This window comes from Eleutherodactylus coqui, chromosome 1, assembly GCF_035609145.1.
Source record: "Eleutherodactylus coqui strain aEleCoq1 chromosome 1, aEleCoq1.hap1, whole genome shotgun sequence".
Classification (NCBI taxonomy): domain Eukaryota; kingdom Metazoa; phylum Chordata; class Amphibia; order Anura; family Eleutherodactylidae; genus Eleutherodactylus; species Eleutherodactylus coqui.
This window is the reverse complement of record NC_089837.1, coordinates 16,201,065-16,216,143: the sequence shown is the minus strand read 5'-3', so window position 1 is coordinate 16,216,143 and position 15,079 is coordinate 16,201,065. Positions and strand designations below refer to the sequence as shown.

General features: G+C 52.3%; 1 protein-coding gene across 1 annotated transcript in view; it reads left to right on the top strand.

The window, feature by feature from the left end:
• The first annotated feature begins 1,543 nt into the window (after nt 1–1,543).
• Nucleotides 1,544–15,079, top strand: part of DPYSL5 (dihydropyrimidinase like 5) — a 62,137-nt gene continuing 48,601 nt past the window's right edge. Inside the window, exons 1-2 of the mRNA XM_066594393.1 lie at nt 1,544–1,627; nt 14,620–14,884. Coding sequence (XP_066450490.1) covers nt 14,624–14,884 — 261 coding nt within the window. The 5' untranslated portion in view covers nt 1,544–1,627; nt 14,620–14,623. The remainder of the gene's footprint in view (nt 1,628–14,619; nt 14,885–15,079) is intronic.

Here is a 15,079-nt window from a genome sequence, read left to right as displayed (position 1 = left end):
AGATGCTTAGTTCTTTCTCGAGATGCTTAGTTTCTTCTCCAGATCCTTCTGTCCTTTTCGAGACCCCTTTGTCCTCCTCCAGACTCCTCTCTTCTTCTCCAGAGTTTTCTGTCCTCCTACAGACTTTCCGTTCCTTCTGCAGGCCCCTATGTTCTTTTTCAGGGTCCTCTGACTCAGACTCTACTGTCCCTCTCCAGACTTTCCTGTCCTTCTCCAAACTCTCCTGTCTTTTTCCAGACTCCTCGGTCATTTTTGTACTCTTTTGTCTTTCTCCAGACTCTCCTGTCTTTCTGCAGACTCTCCTGTCCTTCTCCATGCCCCTCTGTCCTTCTCCAGGCTCCTGTGTCCCTCTCCGGACTCCTGTGTCCCTCTCCGGACTCCTCTACAGCTTTGTCTACAAATAGAAAAAGATCAGGTACCTTGTAGTTCTACAGCCTAATCCTCATGACCTCTGACAACTGTCATCGGGGTACAGGCAGGAGACTCCCATGCACATTACATTGGTTGAGCAGTCCTGTCGAAATTGATGGATTTAATCAACATTAATTTAATGTACATGGGCCCCTCTAGGTCGACCTCTCTGTCCTGCAGTGTCACCTAGGATACTACCTAACTTTAGGTGTGGCTTCTCCAGAAGAGGCGGAGTGTTATGCAGAGGGACGATTACTTAAGGTCAGTGGCATGTTAGAAGGGACGACCACAAGGGAGTCGCACTTTGAGAAATCTAGGTAAAAACAAATTGGCAAAAGGCCGGGCTGAGCGAGAGGTAGATGTTTGGCCCCATTCTAGTCAGGTAGGTTTACCAAGTCCAAGTGATTTTCAGGCGCCCGTGGGGACATCACCGTGAAGAGCTTTCGTACTCCCCCCACCATGTGGCCCCAAGCCTTATAACCACCAAGCTAGCGGCGAACACCCAAGTATAAACAACGCTGGCCGAACGTTAACCAAGAAGTTACCAGCAAGTCGCCCCTCAGTCCGGAAACACCCCACAAATACACATTTGGCGTGACTGAGACACTATACTTTTAAAACGATGTGATTAAAAAAACGGAAGAAAATAATTCCTAACGCTGTTAGTTTTCTCCTGGAGAGCAAGTGACCCGCGAGCGCGGCGGTCCTGGTCACGCGCGCAGCCAACGACTACTGTAGTAGAAGGACGATTAGTAGTACCAGGGGCAGGAATGTACCACCATGTATAATGTGGCAGCTGTCAGGGTGGGGAGACCCCTGTGACCAGGCGGGGGGAGGCCGCAGCTATTGTCAGGTAACATCGGTCTCCATGGTAACCAGCAGGCAATCCTTTTCCAGAGAACACAAGCGCGACCGCCCCGCCCTCAGCAGCCGCCTGCCGCCAGGCATGCTGGGACATGGAGTCCTCAGGGAGGGAAATACATGGACAAGACGGGAGAGAAAACTACAACCAGCCCTGGCCAATCATTTCCGTTTTCTGAGGGTAGCTGAACTTGCTGGTTAGATGGACGGCCTATGGATTGGCTCTGCGAGTGTCAGTCAGCGCTGAGGTCCTGCCCCCCTGTGTCTCCAGTGTAGCAGGGTGCTGTGAGAGGCGCACGGAGAGGAGCCCAACCCTGCCGTCTGTGCCAGAGCCGCAGCCCGGAGCCCACAGCAGGTCAGTGCCACCGGGTACATGTCTGTGAGCACCCCACTGCATCCCAGCCATAGTGCACCCTGTATACAGAGCACCTGCACCCCCAGCCATGCATCACCCCATAGCTGCACCCCAAATACAGAGCACCTGCACCCCCAGCCATGCATCACCCCATAGCTGCACCCCAAATACAGAGCACCTGCACCCCCAGCCATGCATCACCCCATAGCTGCACCCCCAGCCATGCATCACCCCATAGCTGCACCCCCAGCCATGCATCACCCCATAGCTGCACCCCCAGCCATGCATCACCCCATAACTGCACCCCCAGGCATGCATCACCCCATAGCTGCCCACTGTATACAGAACACCTGCACCCGCAGCCATACATCACCCCATAGCTGCACCCGCAGCCATACATCACCCCATAACTGCCCACTGTATACAGAGCAACTGCACCCCCAGCCATGCATCACCCCATAGCTGCACCCCCAGCCATGCATCACCCCATAGCTGCACCCCCAGCCATGCATCACCCCATAGCTGCACCCCCAGCCATGCATCACCCCATAGCTGCACCCCCAGCCATGCATCACCCCATAGCTGCACCCCCAGCCATGCATCACCCCATAGCTGCACCCCCAGCCATGCATCACCCCATAGCTGCACCCCCAGCCATGCATCACCCCATAGCTGCACCCCCAGCCGTGCATCACCCCATAGCTGCACCCCCAGCCGTGCATCACCCCATAGCTGCACCCCCAGCCGTGCATCACCCCATAGCTGCACCCCCAGCCGTGCATCACCCCATAGCTGCACCCCCAGCCGTGCATCACCCCATAGCTGCACCCCCAGCCGTGCATCACCCCATAGCTGCACCCCCAGCCGTGCATCACCCCATAGCTGCACCCCCAGCCGTGCATCACCCCATAGCTGCACCCCCAGCCGTGCATCACCCCATAGCTGCACCCCCAGCCATGCATCATCCCATAGCTGCACCCCCAGCCATGCATCACCCCATAGCTGCACCCCCAGCCATGCATCACCCCATAGCTGCACCCCCAGCCATGCATCACCCCATAGCTGCACCCCGTATACAGAGCAACTGCACCCCCAGCCATACGTCACCCCATAGCTGCACCCCGTATACAGAGCACCTGCACCCCCAGCCGTGCATCACCCCATAGCTGCACCCCCAGCCATGCATCACCCCATAGCTGCACCCCGTATGCAGAACCCCTGCACCCCCAGCCATGCATCATCCCATAGCTGCACCCCCAGCCATGCATCATCCCATAGCTGCACCCCCAGCCATGCATCATCCCACAGCTGCACCCCCAGCCATGCATCATCCCACAGCTGCACCCCCAGCCATGCATCATCCCACAGCTGCACCCCCAGCCATGCATCATCCCACAGCTGCACCCCCAGCCATGCATCATCCCACAGCTGCACCCCCAGCCATGCATCATCCCACAGCTGCACCCCCAGCCATGCATCATCCCACAGCTGCACCCCCAGCCATGCATCATCCCACAGCTGCACCCCCAGCCATGCATCATCCCACAGCTGCACCCCCAGCCATGCATCATCCCACAGCTGCACCCCCAGCCATGCATCATCCCACAGCTGCACCCCCAGCCATGCATCATCCCACAGCTGCACTCCCAGCCATGCATCATCCCACAGCTGCACTCCCAGCCATGCATCATCCCACAGCTGCACCCCCAGCCATGCATCATCCCACAGCTGCACCCCCAGCCATGCATCATCCCACAGCTGCACCCCCAGCCATGCATCATCCCACAGCTGCACCCCCAGCCATGCATCATCCCACAGCTGCACCCCCAGCCATGCATCATCCCACAGCTGCACCCCCAGCCATGCATCATCCCACAGCTGCACCCCCAGCCATGCATCACCCCACAGCTGCACCCCCAGCCATGCATCACCCCGTAGCTGCACCCCCAGCCATGCATCACCCCGTAGCTGCACCCCCAGCCATGCATCACCCCATAACTGCACCCCGTATACAGAGCACCTGCACCCCCAGCCATACATCAACCCGTAACATCTACATTATACTCCAGAGCTGCACTCCTGTACTGCTCCTGAGTTACATCCTGTATTATACCCCAGAGCTGCACCCACTATTCTGCTGGTGGAGTCACTGTGTACATACATTACTTATCCTGTACTGATGCTGAGTTACATCCTGTATTATACCTCAGAGCTGCACTCACTATTCTGCTGGTGGAGTCACTGTGTATATACATTACTTATCCTGTACTGCTCCTGAGTTACATCATGTATTATACTCCAGAGCTGCACTCACTATTCTGCTGGTGGAGTCACTGTGTACATACATTACTTATCCGGTACTGCTCCTGAGTTACATCCTGTATTATACTCCAGAGCTGCACTCACTATTCTGCTGGTGGAGTCACTGTGTATATACATTACTTATCCTGTACTGATCCTGAGTTATACCATGTATTATACCCCAGAGCTGCACTCACTATTCTGCTGGTGGAGTCACTGTGTACATACATTACTTATCCTGTACTGATCCTGAGTTACATCCTGTATTATACTCCACAGCTGCACTCACTATTCTGCTGCTGGTGGAGTCACTGTGTACATACATTACTTATCCTGTACTGATCCTGAGTTACATCCTGTATTATACTCCACAGCTGCACTCACTATTCTGCTGCTGCTGGAGTCACTGTGTACATACATTACTTATCCTGTACTAATCCCGAGTTACATCCTGTATTACACTCCAGAGCTGCACTCACTATTCTGCTGGTGGTGGAGTCACTGTGTACATACATTACTTATCCTGTACTGATCCTGAGTTACATCCTGTATTATGCTCCAGAGCTGCACTCACTATTCTGCTGGTGGAGTCACTGTGTACATACATTACTTATCCTGTACTGCTCCCGAGTTACATCCTGTATTGTACTCCAGAGCTGCACTCACTATTCTGCTGGTGGAGTCACTTTGTACATACATTACTTATCCTGTACTGCTCCTGTGTTACATCCTGTATTATACTCTAGAGCTGCACTCACTATTCTGCTGGTGGAGTCACTGTGTACATACATTACTTATCCTGTACTGATCCTGAGTTACATCCTGTATTATACTCCAGAGCTGCACTCACTATTCTGCTGGTGGAGTCACTGTGTACATACATTACTTATCCTGTACTGATCCTGAGTTACATCCTGTATTATACTCCAGAGCTGCACTCACTATTCTGCTGGTGGAGTCACTGTGTACATACATTACTTATCCTGTACTGATCCTGAGTTACATCCTGTATTATACTCCAGAGCTGCACTCACTATTCTGCTGGTGGAGTCACTGTGTACATACATTACTTATCCTGTACTGATCCTGAGTTATATCCTGTATTATACCCCAGAGCTGCACTCACTATTCTGCTGGTGGAGTCACTGTGTACATACATTACTTATCCTGTACTGATCCTGAGTTACATCCTGTATTATACTCCAGAGCTGCACTCACTATTCTGCTGGTGGAGTCACTGTGTACATACATTACTTATCCTGTACTGATCCTGAGTTATATCCTGTATTATACCCCAGAGCTGCACTTACTATTCTGCTGGTGGAGTCACTGTGTACATACATTACTTATCCTGTACTGATCCTGAGTTACATCCTGTATTATACTCCAGAGCTGCACTCACTCTTGTGCTGGTGGAGTCACTGTGTACATACATTACTTATCCTGTACTGATCCTGAGTTACATCCTGTATTATACCCCAGAGCTGCACTCACTCTTGTGCTGGTGGAGTCAGTGTGCTGTGCTGCTCCTGGTGACGGCCCCCTGTGGTCTGACTAGTGCAGGGTCTCTGCCCAGGGGGTACATTGTCACCATGCATTGTGCCTGAGGCCTGGCACCTGGCAGGGGTGCTCGGTGGCCGACCGGATTAGGTGTGCCGCCCCCGCTCGGCAGCTTGTGTCGGGGGGCGGGGGACATTCTTTGTGCGGGCTGTTGTGGTCCCGGGGAGCAGCTGCTCCCGTGTTGGATGAGACCCAGCATGCAGCTGTAGATTCCTCCGCAGATTACGGCCACATACGTGTTTTGGGATTTGGGAGGAAGTCTCGTCTAACAAAGGAGCTGTCTGCAGTGTGGCGCTCGTCATGACAGGCTCTGGGGGCTCTGCTCTCCAGTCATGGTCAGAGATTGCAGCTCTGAAGCAATAATCCATGACTGAGTCCTGAGTTCATCCAGAATGATGGATGGCTCCTTAGCGACTATCGTCGCTCTTCATTTTGGGAGGTGGTTGTCATGGTAACCGCCTCATGGCGTGATGTTGTGATTCTCCGCCAGCAGCCCGGTTTTGCTCCGGTGGGTGGAGATGGTACATTCACTTTCCGGTTCTGCCGGATGTTTGGCCTCCATATTTGTCGCAGTTATTACCAGGAACAAGTTCTCTTATTAGATCCAGGCGCTTCTACTGACGAATATCAGCAGCACGTTGGAGCGGATGCAGGCAACTGCAGGGCATTGTGGTATTTGTAGTGCTGTGTATACACATGGTGTGGTGCCCGCCACCTCTCTGTGTGTTCATCCATATTGAGTAAAGATTGTGCTGCGTTCTCCCTGCGTTTCAGAATGATGGGAAGTCTGTGGCCAGAAGGAAATGCCTGCATTGCACACTGTGACATCACACTATGACATCATCACTGGTCTGCTCTGACAGTGACATTACACCATGACATTATGCCAGGTCTGTTCTGACAGTAACATCACACCATGACATCATGACTGGTCTGCTCTTACAGTGACATCACACCATGACCTCATGACTGGTCTGCTCTGACGGGGACACTGCCCCACGACATCACGGCTGGTCTGCTCTGACGGGGACACTGCCCCACGACATCGCGGCTGGTCTGCTCTGACGGGAGGGACACCGCCCCACAACATCGCGGCTGGTCTGCTCTGACGGGAGGGACACCACCCCACGACATCGCGGCTGGTCTGCTCTGACGGGAGGGACACCGCGCCACGACATCGCGGCTGGTCTGCTGTGACGGGAGGGACACCGCGCCACGACATCGCGGCTGGTCTGCTGTGACGGGAGGGACACCGCGCCACGACATCGCGGCTGGTCTGCTGTGACGGGAGGGACACCGCGCCACGACATCGCAGCTGGTCTGCTGTGACGGAAGGGACACCGCGCCACGACATCGCGGCTGGTCTGCTGTGACGGGAGGGACACCGCGCCACGACATCGCGGCTGGTCTGCTCTGACGGGAGGGACACCGCCCCACGACATCGCGGCTGGTCTGCTCTGACGGGAGGGACACCGCCCCACGACATCGCGGCTGGTCTGCTCTGACGGGAGGGACACCGCCCCACGACATCGCGGCTGGTCTGCTCTGACGGGAGGGACACCGCCCCACGACATCGCGGCTGGTCTGTCTGACGGGGGACACCGCCCCACGACATCGCGGCTGGTCTGTCTGACGGGGGACACCGCCCCACGACATCGCGGCTGGTCTGCTCTGACGGGGGACACCGCCCCACGACATCGCGGCTGGTCTGCTCTGACGGGGGAAACCGCCCCACGACATCGCGGCTGGTCTGCTCTGACGGGGGAAACCGCCCCACGACATCGCGGCTGGTCCGCTCTGACGGGGGAAACCGCCCCACGACATCGCGGCTGGTCCGCTCTGACGGGGGACACCGCCCCACGACATCGCGGCTGGTCTGCTCTGACGGGGGACACCGCCCCACGACATCGCGGCTGGTCTGCTCTGACGGGGGGGCACTGCCCCATCACAGTAAAAAGCAGCAACGTTTCGACTGTGAGGTATTTCTCAAGCATCACTCACTATGAGAGCACACCAGCGGTAGTGATATAGTGTTATATCACTCACTGTGTAGAGCACACCAGTGGGGATTTCATGGTGTGATTTCACTGTGTAGAGCACACCAGCGATGATGTCACGGCGTGATGTCACTGTGGAGAGCACACCAGCGGTGGTGTCACGGCGTGATGTCACTGGTTAGAGCCTCCAGCGGTGATGTCACGGCGTGATGTCACTGTGGAGAGCCTCCAGCGGTGATGTCACGGCGTGATGTCACTGTGGAGAGCACACCAGCGGTGATGTCACTGTGGAGAGCACACCAGCGATGATTGTCAGGGTGTGATATCACTGTGAAGAGCACACCAGTGGTGATGTCACGTTATGATGTCACTGTTGGCTTACATGTACAGAACTGTTTAATTTATGGCTTCTGTAGATTCAGTCACATCTCCAACTGATGCCCGATACATCTTGCGCGTAAATATATTTATACCCATGTTATATAGTATAAACTCTTTAGCAGTGGAGGATGGATGTTCGGTCGGCTCCTGATTGCTTCCAGATGTCCTATTTTTCTTCGGCCTGTAGTGTAAAGTGGCCATTACTGGCTGCTATGATTAATGAGTATACTTGGTGTTACCTTATTAACGGTGCAGTTTTCATGTCATGTTGGACTTTTCTGCTTGTTAAGATGACATATGAAGTCCTCGTATATGAGCCTCACCGTCCCAGTTGTCTACCCTGTACAGGAGTATCTAGGTCACGGGTTGCTGAGCGGCCCGTCCTCGTTAGATACCTCCGTACATTTTTCTTTGATCGCATGTCTTTCCAGAATGCTATAGTAGAAATGAGTCGTTGTAAGCAGAGCAGAGAATACGGAGGAGCGGCCCCGAAAGGAGGTCGCAGCCAAAAAGACAAGAAAAAGTTAAATGTCTGTGCTAAACAGCAGCCCCATGCACAAATGTAAGGGGAAGTTCAGACGACACAGCAAATTGCTAGTTTTTTCTTTTTTCTTTTAGAAGTCATCACAAGGGATTTCGGCAGCTTGTCTTTCCCCTCTCACAGCAGGAAGTGCCAGCACAATCTCAAGCGGCAGTCAGCTGCATGTAACTAAAGTGGTCTCTCCATGTGTGCGAAGCCAAGGAGATATTACCTAGAAATAAGTGTCCCCTTTTCTAAATCTATTGGAGCTGGGTCTCCCCGCTGGCTTCTCCTGTATTGACGTGTTTTGTGCTTTTACCTAAGAGTTGTCGTCAGCATGTGAATATGTTTGAGGTTAGTGTTGTGTCCCTCCTGGTGCCGTGGGTCCGTGGTAGCAGGGGCTGTCGTGGTTTTAGAGTGGCTTTGCTGCCTCAGGGTCCAGACGCCTTGTAATCATTTAGTGAACAATGAATTCTAAGGTGGATCAGAACATCTTATAAGGGGATATAAATGAGACAGTGAACCAAAGATCACAAGGAATCATCTAAAGAATGGCGAAAAGAGAAAAAGATTTGTGTTTTAGGAATGGACACTCAGAGTCCTGACCTTAAATTAACCCTGTGGAGATGCTTTGGCATGACCTCAGGAAAGCTGTGCACACAAGGCATCCCAGAAATACTAATAAACTGAGACACTGGGGAGGAGAGGTCCAAAATTCTTCCTCAAAATTGTGCAAATCTTAGTTTCAGCTGTAGGACACGTTTTATGGAGGTGATGGCTGCTGCGGGGGTCTACAGGTTATCAAATTCAAGGGGTCACTTTTCCCCTGCGCTGTGGGTGATCACTCATTGTGCTCGATGGAAGACGGTCGAACAGTCTGCATCTTATTAGTTATGTTTATGAGACCGGGCTGACACGACTTAACTAATAGGGGTTTTACCGCCATGGAGCCGCCGGTGAGCTAAGTTGTCGCCGCGTATGGCAGCGATATTGCACTGCGCATGACGGCGTATCTCTCGCAGTATCTCACGCGGTCCTGCGCAGCCTTCCTGTTTTTTCTTTTACGTTTAAGTTTGCCTGATTGTGACCTTGGATACAATCGCTGCCCGTTTTCTTGCGGTTCATGCAGAGATGAGCGCAGCGCTGTGTTATTCCTGGGTTATTATCACTCCGCTGTGTATTAGGCCGCTCGCACGAACCTAAGATTACCGCTTGTTATGTGCGAGACATAGTAATCCGCAGGCAATCGAATACATGGTCTTGTGCTGTTTCACTCACATTTGCGTGTATGAAAGCGCAAAGAAGAACGCAGCATGCTCTATTTTTCTGCGTATTACACGCAAGAGAGCCCATTGTTCTCTATGGGTGCGTAATCAACGCCGCACATAGGCAATTATATTGACTAGGGGCGGCGTATATGTGCGAAGCGACAGCATGAGAGATTTAAACAAAAGAGGAAGTCTGTGCATGTACTGCGCATGCGTGAGATATGCTGTCACATGCGGTACAATATCGCTGCCGTTGGCCCCCCACCACTGGGGATGATATGAAGATCTGTGGCAGATCCGCCATTCTTTGTGTTCTCTGACAAACGCGAAACAAGATTAGGTGTTTTGTCTGAGATCCCGTTGAGATGATGAGGCTTCCGGTCCAGACGTTGGCGGCCTCTTCTCTGGCCGCGCCGCTGATTCTCGTCCCTTCACACTCCAGTGAGTCAGGTGAATGACGTAACCCTGGGTGAAGTCGGTCATGTATTATTACACCTGGTATAGTCCAGAGGCTCTTAGGGTGCCGGACGGGTTGAGGCTGTTCACAATTATGATGGTGCCCTTCATATTAACCCCTGCAAGTGCAGCAATATAGCAGTGCTTGTACTGTGCAATGCCACATTTTAGGCCACACCCATTTTACACTAAGCCACTCCCTTTGTATCCCCTCACAGTAATGGTGTTCGCTAGTGACCCCCTCACAGTAATAGTAGATCTCAGGTCTACATAGTGACATTGATTGCAGTGCAGTTACCTCAAGTGACCACAGGTGGTGTCATTCGCTCTCCCTTTTCTTCTCCATCTGTACCCAGACCGCCGCAATGACTCCTCCCAGCCACAACTTGTTCCTGCGGTATTTCACACCCAGAAATCTTTGGCTCCTCGCTTTTCTTTCACCCTCCCTATGTTTTCCACACCGTTCCACAATCCATAGCGCCACATTTAGTAATTGGGTCCCACATAGTAGGTGCTACTTTTATGGCCCGCTACGCAGTAAAAGTGATCCCATCCGTAATAATGATGCCCCCTTGTCTGCCCCCATAATTAATGATGCCCCCTTGTCTGCCCCCATAATTACTGATGCCCCCTTGTCTGCCCCCATAATTACTGATGCCCCCTTGTCTGCCCCCATAATTAATGATGCCCCCTTGTCTGCCCCCATAATTACTGATGCCCCCTTGTCTGCCCCCATAATTTTTTAGTGCTGTTCTTTCTGCCCGTTAGTAATATTGCTGCGTTTATTTTGCCCCCATAGCTAATAATGCCGCCTCTTCTGAGCCCCGGTAATGACGCCGCCTCTTCTGAGCCCCGGTAATGACGCCGCCTCTCCTGAGCCCCGGTAGTGACGCCGCCTCTTCTGCCCACTTCCCTGCTAGTCTAAATAACGCCTGCGCACTCGCCTGTCACACGGCGCTCCCCCAATCCGCTCTTGTCTCCTTCTGCTGGGTCTTCTGCTCGTCTTTCATGAACCTGTTGCTGAGAGATGCAAAAAAAAAGAAGAATTGCGTCCGGTTTCAGTTTTATTTTGCGCACGTGAGACTGTATGCGGAACCGCCGACGGATGAAGAAAATGTACGTTCCGTCAAAATTTTTTCTCCGATCCATGACACGGATCTATGTTGGTCGTGCGCACTTAGCGGTCCCCATGATGTCACACCCATAGTGATGTAGTCTCCGATGGCGACATTGTTGTTCAGCACGGTCGGAGATGGTCTCTCCGCAGGACGGAGTTCTCTATGGTTAGAGCAGTGGCTCTGTTGGAGTCTCTGCCCATTGACACAACGGAGGGGTGATTTCTCTCTCGTGTGGCACCGGTACCAAGCGGTGAAGAACGCCCTCCCCGCGGCGCGCGACTGGAGCAGCTGTACGATGTGCTGCGCGGCTCTGGGATTTCACGGACGTCTGCTCTTACCGTGAGAATACGCGACAGACGAGAAGCTTGTGATCGGTCTCCAGTCACCGCCGCAGCGCTCGTCTGTCTGCGGCTGTTAAGCTTGTCAGGTTTGATCACGTACTGGAAGTGACGGGCGCGATCTGCCTGCCGCGGGCAACCTCCGTGCGGACCGTCTCCTGCAGTGCGGTATCATATCCATCATATTACTGATGGGTCACGCCATGATCCTGGCATCGCCTTACTGCTCTCATCCTGTGTTCCATCCTATGCTCCAGTCACATCCAGAGCTGCATCCACACCGGAGCTCCTTCCATGAGCCGAGTTCCATCACGTCTTCTACTCCAGTCACATCCAAAGCTGCATTCTTCATATCGGTGTAAATGACTTGCTGCACGGAGGACTGGGGGTGTCTGCCTCCTCTGCTGAGCTGGGTGTTTGATGATTCTCTGCGTGTCGTTACGGATTCGCTGAGGACGCAGTGTGGGCGAGCAGGCGCGTCCTCATTTATCGGGTCATTTAAAGGACAGAAGCGTTTAGTGCTCTAACAAATTGCACTTCATTTGCAAGCGCGGGCGGCCGCCGTGCGGGTTTGACTGTTCACTCAAGGCTACCTACAGGTGGGCGAGTGCAATATCGGGCCGTGATACTCCACCTTATATCGCACTTCTGAACGTGATTTACCCGCGGATGTGAGGTGATTTTTCAGGCAAAAATGCCGCTTCTCTGAACTTTCGCTCCTCTTGTGTGATAGCGGATCGGAAGGGTTTCCAGGGAAACCTCGCATCGCACTTGCATGCACATCACACAGAACGCGCAAGTCGCACCATGTCATGTATTAAAGGTCCCATTGAAATGAATAGGTGATGCGCACCAAGGAATGTAAGAAGGGCGGACGCGGAGGACCGAGCAGAAGTCACTACGCTGTAAAAACGTAAGCCACCATAAATGGTGCAACTGCAATTTTTTTTTCATTCCCCCCCCCCCCCCATCCCCCACCACACACTTTTAAAAATGTCGCCATACATTATAAAGTACATTAAATTGTACCATTAAAATGTACAACGCATCCGGCCGTGTCCGCGGGAAGCTAAAACCTCGTGGCTATTGGAACGAGAGTAAAAAAGGATAAATCTCTGGTCTAGAAGGGGTTAATGCCCTCTAATGGAAATCCGCACCTTAGTGCATACTAATCTGCATGCGGCAAAAGAAGTAACAAGTCAGTCACTTCTTGATGTGGACTCCACTCCGCATCCTCACCGGGTATTCCGCGGCGTGTGCGATCTACGGCTGCACGCATGGGAATGTCCATCGAAATCCGGATTTCATCGTCTGAGTCTGCTCACGGGGGTGTCGATTAAAATGCGTGAAACGCTTCCCTGCCGCGGATTTTATACAGAATCCATGCAAATTCTGCCTCGATTCCGCAGCATAATCCGCCATCTGGGCGGGGCCTCTGGGTTGTTTGGTTCCATGTGTCGCTGGGGGGAGCTGTAGGTTCTCCGATGTAGTTGGCAAATTGTGCAAAATCCCCCTGGCTGATGCCTAGAACAATGGCGGGCCTGCGGGTGGCATCCAGGCGGGTTCTGGTACCTCCTCTATGTTGACTCGGTTCTCATATTTCTTGTGGATGAACATCTGGTTCTCTTTGGGTGTCAACCGATGGCGTGCGTTTCTGGTCGTTGGCTGGGGGAGATGTTGGTTGTTCTCTTGGACTATCCATAAGATATGTGGGGTCTGTCATATCTTATGGGAGAGGAGCAGGTTTCTTGTCTTAAACCACAAGTTCTTTGATGTTCTTCTACATGAAACCTAAGAACTGCGGGCCGATTGGCTTCCTGGACTGCTGGGTGTTATGTGATGTGCTGGTCTCCAGGAGTTCACTGGGAGAGATGGATGTTCTTTTCTGGGGCCTAGGAGGTTTCTTGTCTAGAGTCGTACGTTCCCCAAAGTTGGCTTGGTTCTCGGGTTTTGTGTGGAAGGTGATTGGGTCCCGTTTTGGGTGATATTTGGCGATGTTGGTTTCTAGGGTTTGCTTTTGGTTCTTTTCCGAGGTTCTGTAGGAGACGTGGGTTCTGTAATGTCCTCTGGAAGGACTGCAGGCTTCTTGTGGAGAACCAGAATTTCCTTGATGTTGACTCATGTTTTGTATTGAAGCTCACTGGTTTCCTGGACTTTTTTGGATGTCTTCTGATGTCTGTTTCTGAGATTTTCCTGGGAAGGCCATTGTTTTTTTTTTCTTGGGTTCTGTAGGAGATATGTGGTTTCTGTGATGTGTAGATCGTTGCGTTTTTGGATCTTGTCTTGCTTCTCGGCTTTTGTGTGGAAGAGCTTTTTGGGTTCCTCGGTCATTTTCTAGTCGTTGGTTCGGGCTGCATCGGTTTTACTGTTTTGTTGTATCAATGAACCTCAGTTTCCCCAGTATTCTCTGAGAGCCGAAAGGCCTTTAGTCAAACCAGAGAGAAATGTAATTTCCATTCCTTTATTTCATGGTCTATACAAGGTAGGGCCTTGTAGGCTCCATGCTCTGAGCTGATGGTTACAATCCCGTATTGCCGCTGCCTCGCCGGTTTGGTACTCGGTATGAGCTCAAGGCTGTGTGTCGCCTCAGAAGCTCTAGTAATGTTTCAAGAGTCTCTACGAAAAAGTTGCCACTCAAGCATCGGGCTTCTTGCCCGCTCTGCTCTCGGCCATGGCCTTCTGCTTGGTCTTCTTGCCTCTTGTCATGAATGGGTAGGTCATACCCAAATGAGTTAATGTTGATGTCATCTCCAGCAATATCTGCACCGTATTAGTAATCACCGTCTACAACGAAGGCAGACCTTTTAATGGTGAAATGAGTGTTCACAAGAATAGAAGACTTGTCAATCTTTGGTGGCACCTCTGTAATGCCCCTTGGCACCTCTGTAATGCCCCTTGCCCGGCCAAATGATGCCATTTATATGTTCACAATATGACTTTTTGTCTTTACAGATATTTCAAAGGGGAAAAACTGATGATTGTCAGATTATATTACATGATGTAGACAATCTTACGCCCCCAGGCCTCTAAATCTTTGTACCTTCATCTTCCAGAGCCATGCATGCCAACGCGGCCAGTGTTCGGATCCTCATTAAAGGGGGTAAGGTGGTGAACGATGACTGCACCCAAGAAGCCGACGTGTACATCGAGAATGGCATCATCCAGCAGGTGGGACGGGAGCTGATGATACCTGGAGGGGCAAAAGTCATTGATGCCACCGGAAAATTGGTCATTCCTGGTGGCATAGACACCAGCACCCACTTTCATCAGACCTTCATGAATGCCACCTGCATGGATGACTTCTACAACGGCACCAAGGTAAGACTGTCAGCTGGTCGTGGACTGGCGTCTCCGCCGTGATGGTGTAGCTCTACTGTCTATCCTCATATTCCTAGTTTGGTCACTTTGTGGATACTCTGCTTTACTAATGCTCCAGTCCCTTCCAGAGCTGCATTTACTAGTCGTCTTTCCTGTTTGCTCTCACGCTGCAGGATCTTGTATCTCGCCTCTACC